This window comes from Macrotis lagotis, chromosome 8 (assembly GCF_037893015.1).
Source record: "Macrotis lagotis isolate mMagLag1 chromosome 8, bilby.v1.9.chrom.fasta, whole genome shotgun sequence".
Taxonomy (NCBI): Eukaryota; Metazoa; Chordata; class Mammalia; order Peramelemorphia; family Peramelidae; genus Macrotis; species Macrotis lagotis.
In genome coordinates, this window is record NC_133665.1 from 103317351 (window position 1) to 103343558 (window position 26208).

Consider the following 26208-nt stretch of genomic DNA (forward strand, 5'->3'; position numbering starts at 1 on the left):
GGGCCAGTAAAGGAACGCTTCCTGCCGCCGCCTCCCTCGCTCCACCCATGAGACGGAAGCGACTTGCCCAAGGTCTCCCGGCTGTGAGCCGCGGAGAGGCGGGAAGCGGCCCAGGAGAGCTCGGGCCGGGTACTGGGCGGGCGGGGGCGGGGCTTCCGGCCAGAGGCTCCGCCCCCTCCCTCGGGAGTCGGGAACGCGAAGAAGGGCGCCCCCACGTGGCGCCGCGCCGCGCTTCTCCGTCGGCTTCCGTAGGGACGCGGTGACGTCACGCGCGGGGCGGCGCGGTTGCCGTGGTGACCGTTGCTCGGGGCAGCGCGTCCCCGGCATCGCTCTCCCTGCGAGTCCGCACCGGAGCCCAACCGTGGCCCCGGGCCGCGCCTCTCCGTTTGGGTGAGTGCCTGCCGCGGCCCGGCGGACGGACGGACGGACGGACGGACGGACGGCCCCGCGGACAGGACGAGCCCCCCGCGGCGCGCAGCCCAGGGGACCCAAGGGGCCTGAGAGCCGCAAGGAGCCTCCGAAGCCCCCGGAGCCCCGCACCGAGGCGCCCGGGCCCCCCACCGCCGCGCCTGGGAGCGGCTCTCCTCAGGAAGTGGGTCCTTTACGTATTTATGTAGTTTTGATTTGTCCACATGAGACACCCCCACTTCGTATTATCCCCCATTACAACCAGCTTCTCCCTCTCGGGCCTTCCACACCAAGTCTTATCCCTCTTTAAAAGCCCTTTGGAAACTCGGGCCAACACTCCTCCGTGTCCCTTCCCTCGCGCTCCCTCACCGTCCCAGCCTTGCTCATTAGTTTTCTTATGATCCTATAAAAGGAGGTGCTTGGACTAAAATGACAGTCTCCATCTCCAAATCCTTTGGTCCGTACTCTGATTTTGTGTCAGTGTGGCTTTTTCCTAAAATAGGAGGCCCAGAAGTGGGAAGTGTCCCCCAGACGGACAGGTAAGAGCATCACTCGCCGGTCGGAGATCATAGTGACAGCTTCAGCTGCCAAGACATTGTTGATTCATTTTACCATTGCAGGTACCTGTTCTCCTTAATCTCTCAATTTATTATTTTCAGGAACTACCATCTAGGTGTCTCTTTTCTATCCTCTACTTGTGTAGATGATTGTTTGAATCCTAGTGCAGAATTTTATATTTATCCGTCTAAGATTTCATCCTATTATATTTCACTTATCATTCTAGTTTTTTTGGAATCCTTTTATCTAATTCATTAGTGATCTCTCCTTACCTTTCATCATCTGCAAACCTGCCATTTATTCCTTCCTCCAAGTTACTGTCCAAAATAGTGAACAGTACAGGTTGTGGCTAGATCCCTTGGTGCACACCTCTTTCAGGATGATAGAAATGTTTTATCATTAGATCTGAGTGTTTAATTCTGAAGCCAACAAATTATTACTTGTTCATTTCACATCTTGCATTCTGGCTGCTCCTGCCTCCCCTCTGTGATCTCTGAAGATAGTGTCTAACATTTGGTTTCATGACATACATCTGCCACCTTGTTTTCATTTGGCCTTCAAGTGCTTCCGCATAGATTGGCACCCCACCATACATTAAGTCTGGGATACTCCCAACTGTTTTCAACAAACAGGTATCAGTGGATGATAATAGCCAGCAGAGCCAGGTTTATACCCTAAGCTCTGAGCTGGAGAAAGGCAAAAACCTGCTCTTTAGGTGAGTGGAGAAGTAGAAAACAGCATAGAGGAAAGCTCTGAGCTCAGGGTCTGAGTGGACATAGCACAAGATATCCAGTGCACCTTATGTGCACTTAGTTCAAGAACTGTAGTTCAAACCTTAGGGTTGCTACATAATAGCTTTGTTTTAATTTGGGCAACTCATTTTCCTCTGTAAAATGGGGATATCACTTGTATTTCCTACATCATAGGACTATTTATTTTAGACATTTTCTATAAACTTTAAAATTTTATAGAAATGAGATATTGTCCATGAAACAAATATACCTGTTCTATCTATATCTATCTATCTATCTATCTATCTATCTATCTATCTATCTATCTATCATCTATCTATCTATCATCTATCTATCTATCTATCTATCTATCTATCTATCTATCTATCTATCTATCTATCTATCTATCATCTATCTATCTATCTATCTATCTATCTATCATTATCTATTTTGATCAGTGGATGTAAAGCACTTTTTATAATACTATGTAAATTGCCAGCTGTTTGTAATTATTTATTAATCCCACATTTTTAAGCACCTAACCCTGTGTTAGATATTGGGTGATATTGTTTACGTAAGACACAGTCTTGATCTTAGAAAGCTTGTAGAGTAGTAGGGCAATACCAAAGTAGATAATAATAATAAGAACATAGAACAAACAAAATGATATCTTGTATCAAAGGGGAAAGTTTGTTTTCAGTAGAGGGCTTCTGAGAAGGATTCCAGGAGAAGAGGCAGCATTTGAGTTGACTTTTTCCCAGAACTTGGCTAGGAAAGTCTCAGAGGAGGTTCTTTGAGGAGAAGGCATACAGAGAGAGATCAGAAAATAGTCCAGTTTGAGCAGATCCATAGAGTATATAGAAGGCAGTAATACGAGATAAGTCTGGAAAAGTAGAAAAGGATCAGATGGTATAGGGTCCACAAATGACAGACTAATGAGTTTCAATATTGCCCTTTTGGCAATAGGGAATCCCTTTTTTTTTAGATGGAAAATGATATTGCTGAGTTTGCCCATTTCTATTGATCCTATTTGTGATTTCATTAATGTAGTAATTCCTCCTCTACCTCCTTGTCCCCCAGGAAATTTTATCTAGGAAGATCAGTAACTATTCCCTAAGGTCCAAAACCCTGCTAAATTTTGAAGGGTACATTAGAGAAAGGAGAGGGTAGAATTCAGGAAGGGGAGAAAGAGGGTCTATATTATGGGGGTAGTAATAGGGTATAGATGTGAGATATTTTAGGAGATGAAATTCAAAGGACTTTATCATTGACTAGATAGGAGAACAGAAGGAGGGGTACTAGTCCAAGATACTTAAAAATCACAAAGGATGAGAGAGGATGAGGAATGAATGATGGGACTGTTGGTAGAAATAATGAAGTTAGTAGGAAGGTGATTTTTTTTTGGAAAGATGATGAACTTGGTTTTGGACATGCTGAGAGTCAGTTGTCAATCTGGCATTCTTATAAGGAGGATGCAGGTCTGAGGCTCAGGAGAGAGAGGTCAGGATTGTTAAGTGTAGGTTTGAGAGACTTTTGCTTGGTAGTTGAAGCTTTGAGAGTGAATACAATTTCCATCAGAAAGTGAGTAGAGAAGAAAGAGGCCAGAGATAGGCCTTTGGGGAACTCTCAACTTTGGGGTTGGAAAAAGAATAAAGAATCAGCAATTGAGACAGAAAAGTGGTTACAGATATAGGGGTTAGAACCAAGAGAGAATTAAGTCTCTAAAATCAAGGGAGAAGAGAAGTAAAGATGATGACTAAATAAAAGATTGTATTTGGCCTTGGTGACCTTTGAGAAAATTTCAATAAAATATTGAGAAATAAAGCAAAATAAAGAGTGATGATTGAGTACAGGCGGTAATACAGGATTAGTCTTAAAAATACCCTAAATAAATATTCATATTTTCCATTAAGTCATCTTTGTCAAATATCAGGTATCAAGAGGTCTGCTTTTTGCAAATGATGGTTCATCACTAATGCATGATTTCAATAGGATATATATTAGGGCAGGGGTAGGGAATATCTGGCTTGCACACTGTATTAAGGTTTGGCACTGCCATGGCAACTCTAGGTGGGGTTCAAAATTCAGTAAATCTAGAAGATTTTTAGGGGTGAATTAATGAAATGTTTGAACAAATATGCAAAGTGAATGATATTATAAATATCCAAATGACCTTTGGCAGAAAAAAAGGTTCCCCACTGCTGAATTAGAGACTCCAGGGCCAAGTGTGGTCATAAACTCTAGGGGAGAGTTAATTGTGACCAGTCATCAGAGAAAGTTTCATAGAGGCTTTAGGGTTGGTGAGGCAGGTATAAGATTTAGATAGACAAGGAAAAGTGGTAGGACATACTAAAAAATTCCAGCAAGAAGGTAAAATCAAAAATATTTTAATCTTCATGCCTAAGTCATCTCTGCAGCTATAAAACAACAGGTGATCTATAAGATCCATTTCAACTATTAGCTTCTAACACCCTAAAGTCATCCTTAGCCACCCCATTGATGTTTGGAGTTGACTCAGGGTTCTTGAAGGTCAGGCCAATGGATAAGCTTCAGCATATGCTACCCTGTTGATAAGGCTTTAAATAGTCCGTGTGTCAACAGACCACTTATTATTTGAGGACAGATAGGAAATGAATCATTTTGGCCATGGTCAATCAAAGAAGGCTAAGATTTGAAGAGGCAGTAATCGACATTGCAGGGGGGGGATTATCTATGCTGATGGACAAATGAATCTTTGAATTAGTGAAGTAATCCTAAACCTTAAAAAAAACTTGTAGGGATGTTTATTGTGTTCTGTAGCGGCAATGATTTCTGTGCATATTACAGAGATGGATGCCAATTCTGATCTGGGAAAGAAAGAATATTGCTTTTATAATCTGTACTGTATCAGCTACCTCGTATTGACCTTTTCATCTGCCCAGCTCTTATTTTCATCTGCCCAGCTCTTATTTTGTTTGCATGCTCTTTTAATTCTCACTAAATTGTGCTTGTTTAAACATAATAAATCAGCTGAAATGACTCCTAATATACTCATCTCAGTAGCACTTAACTGCAGTGTTAGCCAGGATGTTGACAAAAGGTGATTTTGGAGCAACAGTTTTGTTTATCTTTTCAAGTGTATCAAGCACTTAGGAAAAATGTAAATATTTGATGAACTCAGGAAGAGCTAAAAATTGTACCATAACCAAATGATAAACTCATGCCTGGGGCATACCCCTCTCTAACTGTAGGGAATGTATTTCTAATAAGAGTGGCAAGTTCTGAAGTGGTTTAAGGCACTATGCTAAGCACTTTTTAACAGGTATCTCATTTGATCCTTAAAACAACTCTTCCAGGTAGGAGCTAATACTATCCCCATTTCACAGATGAGGAAACTGAGGCAAATGGCAGTTAAGTGACTTCTCCAAGGTCACAAAGTTAGTATCTGAGGTCAAATTTGAACTCTGGACTTCCTGACTGTAAGTCCAGGGTATTTTTATCCATGGCACTACTTGACTACCTCCTATGAAAGTCAGGGACCTTGTCCTCAAGGAGCTTTCAGTTGAACTGGGGATTTGACAGGCATTAAAAAAAATTAAATAACAATACATACAACAGTGGAGATAAGACATTTTTGAGAAAAGAAAAATAAAAAATTTTTTTGAAATAGAGAAACAAACCCCTAACCAATGACCAATTTGATTTTTTAAATATAAATATTTTATGTTTTCCAATTCTATACAATAGTAGTTTTTACCTATCATTTTTTGTAATGTTTCGAATTTTACAATTCCCTCCCCCCACTCTCTCATCCCTCCCCCCCATAGAAGGCAGTCTGATAATTTTATGTTGTTTCCATGCTATACATTGATCAAAATTGAATGTGTTGAGAGAAAAATCAAATCCTTGAGGAGAAAATAAAATATAAGAGCTAAATGACATAGTACATAAGACAACTTTTTTTTTTTTAAATTGAAGGTAATAGTCTGATTTTTGGTTAAAATCCACAATTCTTTCTTTGGATACAGATGATATTCTCTACCACAGACACCATAAAATTGTCCCTGATTATTCTGCTAATGAAATGAGCAGGTTCATTACTGTTGATCATCACCCCATGTTTCTGTTAGGGTGTACAGTGTTCTTCTGGCTCTGCTCATCTTGCTCAACAGCTGTTTATGCTAGTCTTTCCAGGCTTCTCTGAAATGCCATCCCTCCTTGTTTCTAATAGAACAATAGTGTTCCATGACATACATATACCACAGTTTGTTCAGCCATTTCCCAAATGATGGACATTCATTCCAATTCTTTGCCACCACAAACAGGGCTGCTATGAATATTTTTGTACAAGTGATGTTTTTACCCTTTTTCATGATCTCTTCAAGGTATAAACCCAGTAGTGGTATTGCTGGATCAAAGAGTATGCACATTTTTATTACCCTTTGGCCATAATTCCAAATTACTCTCCAGAAAGGTTGGATAAGTTTACAGCTCCACCAACAATGTATTAGTGTCCTAGATTTCCCGCATCCTTTCCAACATTGATCACTGTCCTTTCAGGTCATATTGGCCAGTCAGAGAGGTGTGAGGTAGTACCTCAGAGAAGCTTTAATTTGCATTTCTCTAATCAGTAATGATTTAGAGCAATTTTTCATATGACTATGGATTGCTTTGATTTCCTCATCTATAAATTGCCTTTGCATATCCCTTGACCATTTATCAATTGGGGAATGGCTTATTTTTGAAATAAAAAAAGAAACCATACAAACCCTTAACCAATGACCAATTTGATTTTAAAAAAAAGAAGTCAAAGAGAATATATGATTGGGTGTCACATGAATGGCACAGGGAAGGGACTGAAAGAAGCTCATAGGAGGGGGAGATTGTTTCCAGTGTGAGTGGTAAGGTACAACTCTGCGCAGGTCTTAAAAGCTCTGAAGTATTAGGGTACGTTATGATTGAGACCTGGAAGGAACCTCAGAGACCAGTAGTTTATATTTGAGGGAGCTGAGGCTTAGAGAAGGAATGACTGCCAAAGACCACACAGGTAGTCAGGAGCACATTTGAAATCAAGCTCATTCTTTCAAAAAAAAAGTATGCTGATGCCTTTTGTTTTTAAATCATATCCTTTTCTAGATATTGCTACTAACTCCATCCTGGAATTGAACCTTCCTTTGTAATGGGGAAAAAAAAACAAATAGAAAACAATTGATTCAGTGACTGAATTTTATAATGTAGTTGACATTTTGTCCTGGTAACTCTCTACCTCTCTGTCAAGAGTATTTTAGGAGCATAGATTTAAGAGATAGAAGGGACCTCAAAGGTCATCGATCATACATACATTTAGAGATAGAAAGGCCAACATCATTTTACAGCTGAGGAAACTGAGTCCCAGTCACACAGGTAACAAGAGGCAGAGGCCAGATTTAAATCTAGGTTCTCTGTTTTCAAATCCGACACTCAGCATTCTTTCTCCTGAGTCATGATATATGTGTATGTGTATGTTATAAGATAAAATGTATATTTGATATATACATAAGCAATTTCATACTTACATACATATACATAAATACATGTGCACACACACATTACACACACATTGTTGTCTAGGATTGGAATTAGTTATTACAATTTCTCAATCTGGCTTTATATTTTCACCATTATCAACTATATGGTTCTTCTGATCCTGCTTTTCTCATTCTGCATCTGTTCTTAGGAATCTTACATCATAACATACCTCTGTGAATTTTGTTATTTATTATTAATCACTGAAATCTAAATCTAAAATGAACTAAAACCACCTTTGTGATTTGTTATTTATTGTTATTAACTAAACACTCTCTCCAGCACTTTAAAGTTATTTAAAGGACTTTGTGACATCTTTGGGAGAATTAATTTCATTTTATAGTCGGGGAAAATTAGGGCAGCCAGATGCAGGCCTCCTTTACTCTCAAAGTAAGTCTGTCAGTGGTAGAAAGGGCCTGAGTGGTAGAATCTGGGCATGCTGTCTTCTTCCACCCCAGTGGGCTGGGGTTCTGGCAGTGGACTTGCCTGGAGTCCTTAGACCCTTGCTGCTTGGGAGGTCACTTACAGGCAGCACGTTCCCCGTCTTGAAGCTTTAGTGTCTTCTTTTGTAAAGTGGGCACTGTGTGAATCACAGTTCCCTCCTTCACAAGGTTGATGGGAATAAAAATCTATGCAAACCTAAGGTGAGATATCTCTGAGCTTGTTCTTATTCTCTCTGGACTGACTATAAACCAGGAGGGGGCGGCGATATTTTCAGATAATAATAATAATAGTCCAACTGCATAAGTAAATCTGGCATTGACCAGGTATATACTGAGCTTCTCCAGAAGTCCTGGGGAGAGAGAAACACCACATAAAACCCCTTAATTAAGGAGAAAGCTACTCTTATCTCCCTCTAAATTAATAGCAACAATCATTTATATCACATTATTATTATTATTTTTTTTTTTGGTTTTTGCAAGGCAATGGGGTTAAGTGGCTTGCCCAAGGCCACACAGCTAGGTAATTATTAAATGTCTGAGGTTGGATTTGAACTCAGGTCCTCCTGACTCCAGGGTCGATACTCTGTCCACTGTACCACCTAGCCGCCCCCTATATCACTTTTTTTGACAGATGAGGAAAATGAGGCTTAGAAACAGACTGACTTAATCCTTCATTGCACAGCTCTTAAGTGTCAGGGTCAGGATTTGAACCTAGCTTTATTTTTTTTAATGTATCAAAGGTTTATTCCTTTTTTTAAAAAATTAATTTTAAGCTTAAATACAAAATGAGAAAACAAAAAAAAATTTCCATGTACACAGCAGAACACAAAAAGATTCAATATAAAGTAATTAATTTCAAAGCTGTCCATCTTTTCTTTGCTTCCTTAGGTTTTCTTTTGTTCTCTGCTGTGCTGTATGTTCTTTATTTTTATCCCTTCTTCCCCTCTCCCCCAAAGAAGGCTACAATCAAGCACAGATGTATATGTATATACATATACAATTGCACACACATGCATATATACATATACATGTACACATATACATATAAATGTACATACACAGATGCATAGTTATCTATCATCAGAGACATACATTCATGGGCATATATGTAAGACTTTTCTTATTTGCACTTGTTTCTCTGATTAGGTTCAAATCTTTCCATATTTTTCTAAATCCAACAGCTCATTTCCTATACCACAGCAAGGTTTCAACCTTATATTGTCTAGCTATTTTAAATAGTGTAAAGCAGTTGATGAATATTGCTGACATAATGTAGTTTCCCAATTTTTCTCTTTTTACTAAATTTATTTTAGTTTTAACTTTTGTCTGAGATCATGATTATGGCCCTTGCTTTTTTTTTTTAACATAATAAATTCTACTTCTGACTTTATTTTATGTTTATGTATCTCATTTTTATAACATTTATTGAAAGCAACAGATGAAAACAATTTTTTTTTTAGGTTTTTGCTAGGCAGTGGGGTTAAGTGGCTTGCCCAAGGCCACACAGCTAGGTCATTATTAAGTGTCTGAGACTGAATTTGAACCCAGGTACTCCTGACTGCAAGGCCAGTGCTTTATCCACTGTGCCATCTAGCCGCCCCTGAAAACAAATGATTAATCTTGTATCTGTTCCATTTTTATAGGTGAATTCATCCCATTCATACTCTATAGTTACTTGTTTCTTTTCCTCCTACCTGTTTTTCTCATTGTCCTTACCTTATTCCTGTCCCTCTGTGGTTGGATTTTTTTTCTCTTTTGCCTGCTCATTAAAAAAAAAAAATTAGCAGCTTGTTATTATAATCACTTCTAATCCTGGAATAATGGAGGGGGGTAGAACCTCTGGCCTCAAGGTCCTGCTTACTATTATTTTTCAGATTTTGTTTAGGGCCCAACCTCTGGACTCCCTTCCCCAAGTCATAATTAGGACCACTCTCCACCCCTAGCCCCTCTGTGCTGGAAATGCTCTTGTTCCCTGACAGCTCTCCAGTGACTGTAACCTTCAGTTCTCTCCACTGGCCTGGAACCAAAACCTCTTGTAAGTGCCCACAGCCAGCAGAGGACTAGCCCCACAGCTTCTGCATCACCGGGGTGGGGGTGTGGTGCTGCCTCCTTGTCATCCAGGACTGCATCTCAGCAGCACATTTGGGTTTAGCATCCCTTATCAGCAGAGGTTCCCTTAATCTTACCCAGCTCAGATGCCTAACTCCCACACTATCTGGGAGGTGAAAATTGCTGTGACTGAGGCTGCCTCCCAACCCAGTGTTCCTACTTGCAATTTCAGCAGAGAACCCTGAAGGTGTTGTCACTTCACATGGACCAAACCCTGCATCCTGGGAGCTTTCTTCCATTTTCAGTTGTCCCAGAAGGACTGTTGTTCTGCTCCAACCTTTGTTTATTTTTGCTGCTCAACATTCGCACTGAAGTGCTATTTTTATTTTTTGCTGCTCTCTGTTCACCCTGAAGTACAGTTTTCTCCTGTCTGTGGAGGAAATCTGGAATTCTTAGAATTTTCTGATCTATTCTGTTCATCTTCCCAGAATCCTCTTGGACCTAACTTTAGTAGGACATATGACCAGTTAATGTCATGCTGCTTCTCACCACCAATGAAACATTATGAAAATTATTATTCTGCATCACTATTATAGTTCATTATCACCCCCCCCAAACACTCTAATATTGGGGCAAATATGTAGACTTTTGTTACTGAAAGAAAAAAGAAAGATTACATTTAATGAAACTGAAATATAATTTCTAATACCCTTCTAATGTTCTGGAGGCAGTGTAGCATGGTTGTAAAAGAATGGAGAATGAAGTTAAGGAATTTTGGTTTGAATTCTGATTCTGCCCTTTAGTAGCTGTGTGGTCTTACACAAGACTCAAGGGCCTCATTTAGATATCTGGGCCAGTTCTGATATGATTATGTAGACAAGGAGTTGAATAATACTTGCATGCTAAAATTTCCGTGTTCTAGTAAGAGAGAAACATTCTGTTTACTATGCACATGAGAATATGCTTTGACTCACCTCCTCTTTTGCCTTCTTTTAATTCATCTTTCTTACATAATAGATCTATTCTTCAAACATCTTCAGTTGTTCTCCTTTACCTACTTTGTTGTTGTTCAGTCATTTCAGTCCTGTTTAACACTTCATGACCCCATTTTCTTGGAAAAGATACTGGAGTGGTTTGCCATTTCCTTTTCTAGGTCATTTTACAGATGAGAAGACTGAGGCAAACAGTGTTAAGTGATTTGGCCAGGGTCTCACAGTTCAGTCTGAGGCTAGATTTAAACTCAGGTCTTCCTGACTTCAGGCCTTGTGCTCTATGCACTGGGCCACGTAGTTGTCCACATTTCCTACTTAATAATGTCTAAATTTCTTTAACTGGCATTGAAGGCCTTCTTCAATCTGGCACCATCCTAGCTTTCTAATTTTATCTCCAATCTTCATGTAGTCTGTGCTGCAGCAACACTGAAGAACATTCTGTCCTCTGAACATGCCTTATCCAGACTACATCTCTTTGCATGGAGCACAATAAGTCAATGCTTAATGTTTGGTGAAAGTTCCCAATGTCAATACTTAATGTTTGGTAAATTGAATTAAACATGGAACATGAAAACTAGACAAGACTTTAAGAGAGAGACTTGGGAGAGACCTTGGGTAGATTGGGAAGGGCTCAATCTGTGCCTCTCCTCTTTTCTAGATTCCAGCTATCAGAGTAGTAGGGATTGTGCTGAATTTTAAGTTTTGCATCTTCTCCCAGCACCTAATGCATTTTTACATAGTAGGTGTCTGTGCTAATGAATGAATGAATCAACAAAATTAGTACAATTAATATTTCTAAAAGGACTTTAATATTTACAAAGTACTTTTTCAAAATAATCCATTAAAAATAGGTAAGGGGGCAGCTCTGGCCCTGGAGTCAGGAGTTCCTAAGTTCAAATCCAGCCTCTTAGCTGTGTGGCCTTGGACAAGCCACTTAGCCCCATTGCCTTGCCAAAAAAAACCCCAGAATAAAAACCTATAAAAATATAAAAAAAAAAGAAAATAGGTAGGATCATTGTAACCATTTTGTAGATGAAGGAACTAAAGCATAGCAAAGCCAAGTGAATTGATCATGCTCACAGATCCAATAAAACACAGGCTTGAACTCAGGTTTTACAATGTCTAATCCACTGCTTTTTCTTTTCAAACAGACTTCCTCTTGCCTAGTACACACTTAATACATGCTTGCTGATTGATCGCAAATTAATCTGTTCTGATGAGGTGCTATATGATGGATTTTTGTGATCATTTTGTTGGACAGTTTTTAAGAAGTTTTGAATTTATCAGAAGAGCTATTTCCCAATTGATAAATGGTCACAGAATATGAAATGACAATTTTTGAAAGAAGTCATGGGAATAAATGTCTCAAATCTCTAATAGAGAAATGCACATTAAAGAAACTGATTCTGCCTTCCATCCATCAGATTGCAAAGCTGATAAAAAAAAGAAAATTAACATTTGGTAGAGGCTATCTGTGAAAGCAGTCACATTCCCTCTTTGTGGAGCTGTGAATTAGATAGTTCCAGGCTATACTGCAAAAGTTACTAAACTCTACATATCTGTTGATCCAGCTATAGATACCAATACTAGGTCTAGGCTCCAAAGAAATCAAAGATAGCAAAGAAGATGACCTGCAAGTACAAAACTATTTATAATATCTCTTTTTATAGCAACAAAGAACTGGAAACTAAGGGATGGAAGCCCATCCACTGGGGAATAGTTGAATAAATTATGACACGAATGATAGTGTCATTGTGTAATAAGAAATGAGAAAAATGGATGGTTTAATTCATATAGCTTGTATGTACTAGGTAGGGCGCTAAGCACTTTAACCATTATTATCTCATTTGAATCTCATTACTACTCTTTTAAACAAAGCCTTGTTTAAAAATTGAGACAAGAGAAGTTAAGTGACCTGCACAAGGACACACAGCTAATGTGTGTCTCAGGCTGAATTTGAACTCAGATTTTTCTTACTCCAGACCCAGGAGTCTCTACTGTACCATCTAGACTATGGGTTTCAAAGAAACCTGGAAAGATTTGTGTGAAATGGTCAAAACCTGGAGAAAAAATTAGACAACTACAACATTGTAAAGACAACTTTGAAAGACTTAAGAACTCTGACCAACACAATGACTAACCATATTTCCAGGGTATGCATGATGAAACATGGCCACCCCGCAGGACCTAATCAGCTTAGGGGACAGAATGAGACATGGCCAATTCAGCCATTTGTTTTATTTTGCTATGTATAAAGGATTTTATCCTTTCTTCTTAGATGGAGGTGGAATGGAGAGAATGTAGAGAAACTAAAATTTTTAAACTAAAGAAAATATAAAATTAAATCTTTAATAATCCATTAAAGAAGTTTTCAGAAAATATCACCTAAATCTTTTGATCCTCTTATTAATCAACTTTCTGGTTATTATTTTTAGCACAAAATGGAATCTGAGGAAGGGATGCATGAGAATTTACGACTTCAGTTTAAGGCTCTCCAGGAACAGCAGCACAAGAGGTTACAAAGACAGCTGGAGAAAAAAAGGGAAAAACGTATGAACATCAAAGGAGGTAGAAGTGACCTGAAGGTAACATTTGGTATTCAGAATGAACTGAACTCTCTTCGAGAGGGTGGGCAGCCAGCCAAGGATACCTTCAGTCAAAGGTAAATGGACACATGTGCCCAGCAAATTTCCACTAGGAGAAGTATGGAGTTAGGGAAGAGAGAATAAGAGAAATGATAAATGATATTGGTTCAAAAATCATGATATTTAGATTTTTTTCTTAAGTACAAGAGACTGATTTCAATGTAGTATTTGCTTTTAGTGTTTGGAACATTTGATTGAAGGCCTATGCTCTGTTTACATAATTTTATACAAATGTATTTGTGTAGCATTTAGAGTCAAATTGAAATGAATACTCATTATGATTTTGTTTATTCACTTGTTTTCCTCTGTGGAAAGAAGAGAGTATTTTGCATTAAAGAAATACATTCAGCATAATGTTGGTGGAATTTCCCAGGAGCTGATTGATTTTAATATGATGATATGTTTATGAGACATCTTTTAAGCTCTGTCATTTTCTCTTTTGCCCTTTGCTCTTTTTGTGTCAGTCTTTCCAGGATATAACCATACCCATCATGAGTAAATCCTGGTTTCTAAATAAAGGTCAATGGAGATTCTTTTTTGTTTTCTTGGTACACTGGGATTGATTTTTATAACCACAGAAGGATCTCTATCCTTGTCATTTTTCCTAAATGTCTCTAAAGGACTCATTGCATTCATTAATACTTGAGGGATCAGTGATCTCCTTGGTATGGGTGCTCCCTCCATGTCTTCTAACTATAGTGTTATGAATAAAAGCATTCATTTATTACCCTCTGATCAACCCCCTAGTGGTGAGCTCCTCTGAGCTTAATGAGACTGGGCCTCAGGTGATAGACACCCAGATTTTCTGGAACCTTTACAAATTGAAAGGAACTTTGTGTAATTTGGAGATAATTTTTTGAGAATACAGGGTCCTTTCCACTTTGTGGGGATTCATTGAAGGGGAATCTTAGTGGAGGAAATTTCAAAGGAAATAATGATTGGTTTGATTTGTAGGTTGCTTGAAGAAGAGATTGAACAACTCCATGAACAACTCAGAGAAATTGTAGATGAAAATGGAAGATTGTATAAACTGGTGAAGGAAAAGGACTTTGAAATAAAGCACCTCAAAAAAAAAATAGAGGAAGACCGATGGGCTTTTACAGGTAGGGTTGTAGAACTTGGGAAAAATCACTCAACTTCTCTGGGACTCTTTCTTCAACTAGGATTTGAAGAAATTGTACCAGATGATCTGTTTCCATGGTTCCTTCTAGTACTAATGAAACTTGCTGCAGGTATGCCACGAGGGCCATATAGCTCAGTGGTGGTCATAGAGCCAGGATTAGGACCCTACCCTACCTCCTGATACCCAGCTCAAAATTCTTTACTAGAGAGCGTATATATATATATATATATATTATATATATATACACACATATATATATACTGTGTATTGGCCTATGAGTGTTTTTGTGTGTGTGTGTGTGTGTGTGTGTGTGTGTGAGACAGAGAGACAGAGAGAATGAAATAGATTGCAATAATGGGGTCAGATGGAGTTGTGTGATAACTTGAGATGTCACCATTTCAGACAAAAATTGTGATTATTAATGGAAAGCTATAAATAGATTATAAATCTCATAGTCTAGAAAAGGGCTATTGCAGGAGATGTGGGGACTATGCTGACTCTTAAAACTTTGTGTGGGGGCGAGTTCCCCAGGTTGTTGGGCTGGAGGATTCAACAGTAACTTCGAAAAGTTCTGCATTTCCTCCAGGGCAGAACTATAGAGGTACAGTAGATAGAAACAGCTCTAAAGTCTAGGAAGAAACTGAGTAAATGAGGCAAAAAAGGGTTTGCCCCAGTGTTTCCTTGGCATTGTAGAGCCTTAAAGGACAAAGGATCTTAGTGCTGGAAAGGACTTCAGCAGTCATTTAGTCCAACTCCTTTATTTTACAGACAAGGGAACTGAAACTCAGAGAGAGACCAGATAAGTTTTCCAAATGCTGCTCAGTAAATCCTTTCAGCTGATTCCTGAAAGGGAATTAGGAAGTATAGTAGAGTGAAAAGAAGGTTGGGTTCTGAGTCGGAAGACCTACTTACTAGTTGATTATCTTACTTATTTCATGACCTTGAAGAAATCACTTCCCATCCTTTAGCCTCAATTTCCTCATCTAAAGAATGAGAAATCTGTTCTAGATGATTTCTAAGGATGAAATTCAATGTTTGCTATTCTAAAGGATCTTCTAACTATAATATTCTAGAAAATATGGGAAGGCTGGATGGTTTCAAGATCCACAGCTTTGTCCTCCTCTTTCTCTCATTTGCCTATTTCCTCAGTTTCTTCCCAGATTGTAGAGCTGTTTCTGTCTACAGTACCTCTTTAGTTATAGTTTATAGCCTCTTAGGGCTGGCTAGATGGTGCAGTGGATAGAGCACCAAACCTGGAGCCAGGAGGAACTAAGTCAAATCCAGTTTCAGATACTTGATATTTACTTGAAACCTTGTTCCCTTATGTGTTACCTTGGGCAAGTCACTTAATCCTGATTGCCTGGCTTCCAGGGCCATCTCCAGTTCTTCTGATCCATATCTGGCTACTGGACCCACTGGCCACTGGACCTTTCTAGAGGAGAAAGTGAGACAGCACCCTCCTCGCACAAATTCTGGTCATGTGTTTGTCATGGTATCACTTACCTGATATCTTCTTTTTTTTAAAAAAAAATTATTTATTTTGAGTTTCACAATTTTTCCCCTAACCTAACCTCCCTCCCCCTACCCCCCACAGAAGTCAGTCTATTAGTCTTTACATTGTTTCCTTGGTATACATTGACCTAAGTTGAATGTGATGAGAGAGAAATCAGGATATCTTCTTCAAGAACAAAGAACAAAAACACCATCATCAACTTCTTTGGCTAGATAAGATTATAAAAATCTCAGCCTCTTGGATCAGTGGTAACTTTATCCTAGACTATATCTAGGGTAAAATGAGAAACAGGAATAGAGGGTTAGCATTGAAGCCAATAACAGAGTATCTATGAAGGGGAAGAGGAGAGAAATCCCATTGGTGGGGGGGGGGGGAAGAAAGAACAGTTTCTGTGTAGTCTAAAAGAATGGCCAAATGTAAAGCAGGAGAGTATATAATGATTGCAATATATGGTTTAGAAAGTCTCTAAGGGGTTTCAATGTTTTGATATATTTTAAGAAACCTCAATGACATTCATGTAATTTGATAGAGGAATCATGTGAGAGACATTCAGGTTTTAAGGTTTATGCTTCAAGGTCCCAAAACAAATCTGAAAATAGAAAAAAATTATCGCAGTGCTGTCTAAGTATAAATTTTTAGACAGTTTGTACCCTATCCAAGTAAGGGTATGATGGTTGGTTGTTGTCTTTTGTGCTTGGAGAGGACCAAAATGGTGTCACTATGTTGAGGTCAAGGTTCAGCCTGCCCAACCATGACTGATCTCTTGGAGTGATTTGCTTATCCAACATTTCTTCTGAAGGATATGACCAAACTGAATGAAGGTATCAATGAACTAATGTGTAAATGTAGATTGAAGAGATATTTATTTAGAGTATTTCCTGACACTTGGGTCCTTGTAAGGGAGGCAGTGTGATATGATGTGGTGTGTTGCTTCTGGAGTCAAGCAACCTTGAAATCAAATCCTTCTTCTAATACTTAACTGTTATATGCTTATGGGTGAGTAATGCAACATTTTATTTTTTTCAATTGATTTTTCAATTACATGTAAGGTTTTTCAATATTCATCCACATGCATATGTATATTTTTAAGTTATGTAATTTCCTTCTACCTTCCCTTTCTTTTTTTTTTTGACAAGACAATGGGGTTAAGTGACTTGCCCAAGGTCACACAGCTATGTAATTATTGTCTGAGGGCAGATTTGGACTCAGGTTCTCCTGACTCTAGGACCAGTGCTTTACACTGTACCTCCTAGCTGCTCCCTCCTTTCATCCTCTCTTCCTCCCCTCCTCCCCTCCTCCCCTCAGCAGCAAACAGATGAATATTATATATTTGTGTTTAACATGTTTACAGATTAGTTATTTTTGGTATGTGGAATTACGATTAAAGGAAAAGAAAGAAAACCATGAGATAGGAAATTTATGAGAGAATTTTTTTTTTTTTTTTTAGGATTTTTGCAAGACAAATGGGGTTAAGCGGCTTGCCCAAGGCCACACAGCTAAGTAATTATTAAGTGTCTGAGACCAGATTTGAGCCCAGGTACTCCTGACTCCAAGGTCTGTGCTTTATCTACTATGCCACCTAGCCGCCCCGAGAAATTTTTTAAAGAAAGATTTTATTTATTTTGAGTTTTACAATTTTTCCTCTATTCTTGCTTCCCTTCCCTCCACCCCCTACAGAAGGCATTCTGTTAATCTTTACATTGTTTCCATGGTATATATTGATCTCAGTTGAATGTGATGAGAGAGAAATTATATCCTTAAAGAAGAAACAATATAAGAGATAGCAAAATTACATAATATGAGAACGTTTGTTTTTTTTTTTTTTCTAAACTAAAGGTAATAGTCTTTGGTCTTTGTTCAAACTCTTTCTTTGGCTACTGATGGTATTCTCCATTGCAGATAGTCCAAAATTGTCTCTGGTTGTTGCACTGAAGGGATGAGCAAATCTATCAAGGTTGATCATCACCTCCATGTTGTATAAGAGAACTTTTTAAAAAATGAATGTAGTGTTCATTTAGATTCTGAAAGTTTTTTTTATGTTGTTTTGTTTTTTTTCTTCTGGATGTGGATAGCATTGTTCATAGCCAGTCTCCTAGGATTGTCCTAGCTCCCTGACCTGCTGAGAGGAGCTGCTTCCATCAAGGTTGATCAACTTACAATGTTGTTAATGTATACATTGTTCTCTTGGTTCTGCTCCTTTCCCTTAGTAGACTTCTCTAGAGTCTGACCATTTATGGTTTCTTATAGAACAATAGTTCTTCATATCATTCATATATACCTTAACATGTTCAGACATTCCCCAATTGATAGACATTCCCTCAATCTCCAGTTCTTTACCACTACAAAAAGAGCTACTATGAATATTTTGGAACATGTAGGACTATGATTTCTTTGGATATAGGCCCGCTCCTCCCACAACCTCTCCAACATTGATCATTTTCCTTTTTTGTCATCCCAGCCCATCTGATAGGTGTGAGGTGATACCTCAGAATTGTTTTAATTTGCACTTCTCTAATCAGTAATGATTTGGAGCATTTTTTCTATGATTATATATAAAATTTTAATTTTTTCATTTGAAAATGTTTGTTCATATCCTTTGACCATTTATCAATTGAGGAATGACTTATTACCTTATAAATTTGATGCAATTCTCTATATATTTTAGAAATGAAGCCTTTGGGACAGCTAGGTGGAACACTGGCCCTGGAGTCAGACAATTTGAGTTCAAATCCAGCCTCAGGTACTCAATAATTACCTAGCTATGTGACTTTGGATAAGTCACTTAACCACACTGCCTTGCAAAAACAGCAAAAAAAAAATTGAGACCTTTTTCAGAACCCCTAACTGTGAAAATTGTTCCCCAGCTTTCTGTTTTCCTTCTAATTTTGGCAGCATTGGTTTTATTAGTAATGCAATATTTTATATCCTCATTGTTCTTGTCTTGTGCTATCTTCCTCATGGTGTTATTGTGAGAAAAACTTACAAACCTTAAAAATGTCATATAGTTGAGAGCTGTTATTGTTAATTCAGTCAAAAGAACCCTTGAAAAGAAACCTTGAAATATAACATGGCTATTCAGAAAATTTCCATCCACTCATATAGTATATTTAGGTGGAAGGAACTCATGGCACAGGCCACCCAGAAGACAAACTGAGATCACTCTTCATCAGTTAGCACCTTCATCAAAGCTAGGATCAACCCAGACAGATACTTTGCAATGACTGATGATTGTGGCCATGGACTGGATGTGCTGCTGAGCAGCAGGGCCGAGGGTCAGTCAGCAAGAGCAACGTGGTTGAAATAATCAATGGCATCCTTTGCTGGACATTCTCAATGCTCTAACTGGGCTGTTCTTTCTTCAGTCAGGCAAGGAACGGAAGGGAGAGATTAATTTTTCCTGACTCCGGGGCCAGTGATCTATCCACTGAACCACCTAGCTGCCCCAACTTTACCCAAGTTAGATTCCTCACTTCCCAATTCAAAAGGAACCCTCATCACTGCAAAGATAATTAAACCCAACAGTTTAATTCTCTGCTATGAACTGAGTTCTATTCTCCTTACTGGAGGAGATAGAAAGTTTAGCTAAGCAACACAGGGATTTCACAATCCAGAAATGGGATAAACACATGCACACAGTTTTAAGAAAAACATTGTGTACCAGCCTTTGGTAGTTGAGGCTGGAGGAGAATGTTATTTCTATTGGGGATCAGGGAAGGCTTCCTGGAGCAGATGCCATTTGAGTTTGACTTTTAAAAATATGTAGGAATTCAAAAGGCGGAAGGGAAATAGAGAACTTGAAATGCATGAGCTTTAAAGGTATGATGGCAGGAGAGTACAAGAGGGTCCAGCAGCTCAGTTTTTCTGGAGCACATAGTACATAGAAGGGAAATCAAAATAGAAAGGTCTTAAATGAGTGACATAACCAAACTTGTACATCAAGAAGCTGGATCTAGTTGGGTGTGATGGATGGATGATCTTCTGCTACCAATTTGGCAACACCTCTTCTCTCCTCCTCTTTCCCCAGTTCTGTAGGAGGAGGAGGAGGAGGAGAAGCAGCTTGTTGGAGACTGACATCCAGCCCCCCAGTGTTTTCTCCCTTGTGGGGACATAACTTGTAGCAGGCCCTAACTGCTAGCCTCTCTCTCCTTATCTTCCCCTCCCCTTCTCCCCATAGGAGGAACTGTAAAGAATGCCTAAAGTTTGACAGCTCTGGGAGACTGTAAACTTTATTATTCATCTGCTACTACTGAGCATTATTATCCCTAACAATTTTCTATGACCTGTTTCTCCTATGTTACTCAGTCAACACCCACACTTTGGAGGAAAACTATATCCAATCTACCTTTTCTTCTCCCATTCCAATCCTGCCTCTGGAATTCCCTCTCCATAGTAAACAAGCTTCTCATCACACCACAAGCTTCTTTCTTTCATACTCCACCACTTTCAGACTCTCCCTTTCCCCTTATCACTCATCAATTTCTTTGAAGTTCACAAAATTAAAATTTTCCACTTAATTGAGATCATGTAGCTGTTGTATATTGCCCCCACATAGTTCTTCCTTCCTTTCTCAAGTTGTCTAGTGACTGACTCACCATCTTCCTCTTCTCCTCATTTCCTCTCCTTATACTTGGAAGCTTCAGCATCCTTATTGATGCTCTCTCAGATTTCTCACTTCCCAATTCCTGAGTCTTCTTAAATTCCATGCTCTATTCTTTTACTCCATCTCAGCCACTGATTGGGATGGTTACATACTGGGTCTGTCTCACCATTACTCACAAGTGTTCCACTTTACTAAAAAAATGCTCTGTTATTCTTTCTGACTCTCTCTCTCTCTATCTATATCTATATCTATATATATCTATATATCTATATCTATATATAATTCCATCTGTTTCAAGGCCTTACTCTCCTTAAATCTATTCTTTTCCTGATCATTATAACCTCCATCCCTCCTCCCTGAACTTAGTATTTTCTTGGTCAGTATCTCTGTTATGACTCCACTTTCCTTCTTTTCCAATGTTGGCTCTATAGTTAGCAAATATGGAATTATCCTTTCCTTTAGAATCCCTCACCATCTTATCCCATTGATGCTTATCTTTGTCAAACCTCAGCTTTGGATGACTCTTACCATTGGCTTCTCAAGCTGCTAAATGGAGCTGGAGATGTCTTATAACCTTGTAACCTTGCTAACTGGGCATGTCATATATTATTATTTTTTTTTGCAAGGCAATGTGGTTAAGTGACTTGCCCAAGGTCACACAACTAGAAAATTATTAAATATCTGAGGTCAGATTTGAACTCAGGTCCTTTTCACTCCAGAGCTGGTGCTCTATCCATTGCACCACCTAACTGCCCCTTATGTGTTTTAATTATTAATGCTATCTAACTTCAACTGGACCCTCAATGAAAAAAAGCAATGCTTTTTTGTTTGTGTTTATTTATTTTTCTAACCTCGTGAAATGGTAGTTTTCAACAGTCTTTTTTTTTTTCACATTCCCCCCCTTCTCTCTTCCTTCCCCCTCCCCCGGAGAGAAAGCAATGTGATATAGACTCTATATCTATCACCATGCTAACCAGGCAATGCTTTTATTCATCATAAATCATAACTTATTTCCTTTCTCACTCTCCTCAGAGGCTGTTCCATTTCTTCTCCTCTTTCTTCAAGGCCTCCTCTCTCCTCTCTTTCTTAGTGGAGGACCTCATCCCTTATTTTTCTTCAAAGATTGTCTCCATTCAGTATGAGCTTCATCTTCTCCCCTTTGCTTTTCCTCAAAACTCCTTGACATTATTCTCTTCTCACTTTTCCCACTGCATGATGATGAGATGGCTCTTCTCCTTATGAAGACCAAACTCTATGTGCCTTTGAACCCCATCCCACTTCCAAGTTGCCCAGCAGATTGTAATCTAGGATTCCTCCTCTAATCTTCAATATCTCCTTGGTTCCTTCCCTACTACCCCAAATATGCTCCCCCATGTTAAACAAAAAGCAAAATTCACTAGATCCTACCAATCCTTTAAATTACTGTTTTAAATATTTCCTAGAAAAAATTATTATGCACCTTCCCTCCCTCCCTTTCTTTTCCTCTCACTCCTTGTGATTCCCTGAAATTGTTCCATTCAGAGTTACTCAAATCTTACATCTTATATCAAAGTTACTCACAATCTCTTGACCAGATCTCCCCCATCTGGTGCATTTGATAGTGCTGACTAACCTTCCTTCCAGGATAGTCTCATCTTTCTGGGCTTTCATAAACTTCTGGCTTCTGGTTCTCCCCCTCCTATCCATATTCTATGTATATCCTAAAACTCTGTCTAGGGTCACCTCTATACTGTCTGTCCCTGTGACCTTATCATTTTCCATGGGTTTAATTATCACCTCTCCACACACAAGTCAAAGCTATATATTTAGCCTCACATTATACATTACCTCTTGGATATTTCAAGTTAGATATCCAAGACTGCTTAAACACAAACCCCAAACTCATTTTGTTTTTGTCAAATAGACCATCCTTTTAGCCTCTCTGCTCCACCTCTGCTCTGATCACCTGACCCCGCTGAGGTACAATTCTACCATGAATCCAATTCAGCGAAGGTGAATCCTTGCCTGGAACTGATGTCATAAGAAAACCCAGCCATATCACTCTCTTTCCACTTCTGGCTCTCCCTCCAGTTTGTCCCCCCCCCCCCCCCCCAGCTGCCAGGTCCCTTTGTAAAGATCTCTTCTTCTCCCTATCAGAATGTAAGCTTCAGTGTCTGGCAGATAACAAATATTTATATTGGATTACCTGTCTGTCTGTCTGATTTTCCATCTTACATCTATCTACCTACTTATCTGTCTGTTTGTCTGTCTATCTACATTTTGCTCAACTCATTGTCTCACCTCACTTTTCCAGTTTCTCTCTCAGCTCACATAGCTACCATCTTTCACTTCTCACTTGGGTAAATTCAACAGCCTTAATTAATTAGTTTTCCTGTCTCAAGTCTCTCTTCACTCCCATCTATCTAATCTGTTGCCACACTGATTTCTTTAATTGTGGATCTGATACCTGCTTAGTTAAGTCCAATAACTTTTTTATTGTCTCTAGGATAAATAGATTTTCTTTTCTTTTTTTTTTTTTGGTTTTTGCAAGGCAATAGAGTTAAATGACTTGCCCAAGGTCATATAATTAAGTAAATGTTAAGTGTTTGAGGTTGAATTTGAACTCAGGTCCTCCTGATTCTAGGGCCAGTATTCTATCACTATGCTGTTAAATAGATGTTCTTAAAAAAACAAACAACCCCCCCCCCCAAATCACAACAAACTTTGAAGACCTTCAACAACCAGCCCCACAATTGCATTTCTAGCTTCATTTTGCTTTCCCTCTTCTCCCATACTTTGGAATCCAGCTAAATTATAATTTCTCATAGTTCTACACATGTGATACTTTACACAAGTCCTCTGTACTGGTATATTATCCCAGGAGGAAGAAACTTAAAACCTTGAAAACAAAGCATTTTATGGGACTACTTAATTGGCACTTCATATTTCACTATAGCTCTTACCTGTCCACTCATATTTATTCCCCCACCCTGTCTTCTGGCAAGCCTGTCTAGTAATAGACTCCTTCCCTCTGATGTCAGCTTTGTTCAAGGAACCTAGGCCTTCTAGACTTTTTTAGAGTCATAAGGTGGCCTCCAGGGATGCTTAGTCACCTATAATGTCAAAGAAATAAAAAACAGAAGTAGAAGTTAGGGTTCTGAGATCCAGCCTCTGGCTTGCTCTGGCAGGACATATTCTTTGACCACTCTGGCCTCCCAGAGAAGGGTAGCCCCTTGCTTCTTCCCTCTTGCACAGAGGCTCAAGTGCATCCTTCTGACATGATCTGCAGCTGGAAAAAGGAAAGAGGGATAACTGTCAGGCCACTGAAGTATGTTCTTTTTCTCTTGGAATTCTTCAAAGTTCCCAGGGTAGTTCTGAGGCACATTCTTTGGCATGGTCCCCATGGATGCTTCCTGAGCCCACTGAAAGATAGTTGAAAGAATAATTCCCACTGACTGAAAGTACAAGAATGAGGTTTAGATATGAAAACCTTTTCCTACTGAGCCAGAAAAAAAATCAGTGACAACAATTAAGTGAAAAATGAGCCAACAAGAAACCCTTTCAGTTTTTTTAGATGCTCAATAACTCTCCTTTTCCCAACCCTTGCTGCTTTTTTCTAGTTTTTTTTTTGCAAGGAAAATGGGGTTAAGTGGCTTCCTCAAGACCACACAGCTAGGTAATTAAGTGTCTGAGGTCGGATTTGAACTCAGGTACTCCTGACTCCAGGGTCGGTACTTTATCCACTGCGCCACTTAGCCACCCCTCTAGTTTTTTTTTTAAACAATACTACTTTTGGGGGTGGCTAGGTGGTGTAGTGGGGGCGGCTAGGTGGCGTAGTAGATAAAGCACCGGCCCTGGAGTCAGGAGTACCTGGGTTCAAATCTGGTCTCAGACACTTAATAATTACCTAGCTGTGTGGCCTTGGGCAAGTCACTTAACCCCATTTGCCTTGCAAAAATAAAAACAAAACAAAACAAAAAAAACACAATACTACTTTTGGAATAGTTCAATAGAATAATATTCCTGTTGACCTCATATTCCCCATACCTCCTTGACATACCTCTGGTGGTATCTATAGGACTATGTAAAAGGCCCTTAAATTCTACAGTCTGTGCTCAGTTCGAGTGTTGTCATCCTCCACCAGGTGTCACTCTCAGCCTGTACAGAAATTGTAAAGGGACCCAGAAAAAGCTCCTGCAAAACCTCAGGATCTCCTTAATGTTGCAATTGGAAGTGATCTTGGAGGACTCCTAGGCCAACTTTCTTATGTTATATGGCTGAAGAAACTGAGCATCACTTGCTTTTGGAGGTTTCCCCGTAAATGAGTGAGAATCAGAGGATTTGAATGCAGAGTCCTTGGACTGAATAGTTCCAGTTCAGTTTTCTCCACTATGTTAGACTTCTTTCCCAAGTGGAAATTTTTAGACATCCCAGGTGCTGGGTTGTAGGAAAGTACCCAGGATTTAAGAGCAATTGGTTTAGGTTCATGTCCTGGCCCTGCTATTAACTAGATAAAGTATTGATGAAGAACTTGCTATATTTGCGAGGCACTGTGCCTACATTAAGGATCTAAATTCAAGCAAGCTGGAAGCAACTTACATTCTAATATGGGAGGTAATACCTATAGCTAGGAACCTGGAATGATTCAGGGAAAATATCACACAGGAGAGAAGGAGAAGTAGGAACAGCTGGCCAGAGTGCAGGCTGATTGAGGGGAGGTTGGCATGACTGAAGTTCTTCCTAAAGGTGGGGTCTCAGGTTGGCTCTTATCACAGACCATTTGTGTAAACTAAACAATTTTATGTCTTTGGCATTCAATTTTCTCATCTACAGTGATCGCTGAATTTTCTAGCATTGTCTCTGACCATTTCTATATTTTAAAGGTGAGTCTGTAGGATCCCAAAGGAGCCACTTTTACATTCAAAGGATGCAATACTCATAGGTTTCATTGGTAAGATATAGTCAGTGGTGAGTCATTTGGTGGAAAAAGTAGACTTAGAATGAGGTAAACTATACTTGAGTCTGGGCTCCAAGACTTAGTTGTATAAGTCATTTTATTCTCTAAAAAATGAAGACAATACTCTTTGCCATCCTTAATATATGAGGAGTCTTTAGGGAAGGGATGCTTTTTCTGTTTTTTTTTGTTTTTGTTTTTGTAAGGCAATGGAGTTAAGTGACTTGCCCAAGGTCACACAGCTAGGTAATTATTAAGTGCCTGAGGCCAAATTTGAACTCAGATCCTCCTGACTCCAGGGCCGGTGCTCTATCCACTGTGCCACGTAGCTGCCCCTTGGTTGCTTTTTTAAAGAAATGCCAGGTGAGCTCTGACCTCTGCCCACTTCTGGGAGTTACCATGTACTGTAGAGGCCAACAGAGTACTCAGACCAAGAAATGCCAGAGGGTTTGATGTCTCAGAGGGCAACATTTTCATTAGCTTTGTCGTTTATCTCTTATTTTATCCAGGGACAAATAGTTTAACAGGAGATGTCATCGCAACCAAGATAGTAGAGTTGTCAAAGAAGAATCGAGACTTATCTGCTGAGACAGAAAGTGAAAAGACCAAAGTGAAACAACTGACCAACCGAGTCCGAGATCTGGAAAGAGAAGTGAGGTGTTTTGATCA

The 26208-nt window shown here is 39.2% G+C and overlaps 1 protein-coding gene across 4 annotated transcripts in view; it reads left to right on the plus strand.

Annotated features, from left to right (window-relative positions):
* Nucleotides 1-287: 287 nt before the first annotated feature.
* Nucleotides 288-26208, plus strand: part of CCDC13 (coiled-coil domain containing 13) — a 123005-nt gene continuing 97084 nt past the window's right edge. For 2 of the 4 annotated variants that reach the window (XM_074197845.1, XM_074197848.1), the window contains exons 1-4: nucleotides 288-390; nucleotides 13161-13387; nucleotides 14325-14473; nucleotides 26049-26191. In XM_074197845.1, coding sequence (XP_074053946.1) covers nucleotides 13167-13387; nucleotides 14325-14473; nucleotides 26049-26191 — 513 coding nt within the window. In that variant the 5' untranslated portion in view covers nucleotides 288-390; nucleotides 13161-13166. The other 2 variants (XM_074197846.1, XM_074197847.1) reach the window with 2 other exon arrangements.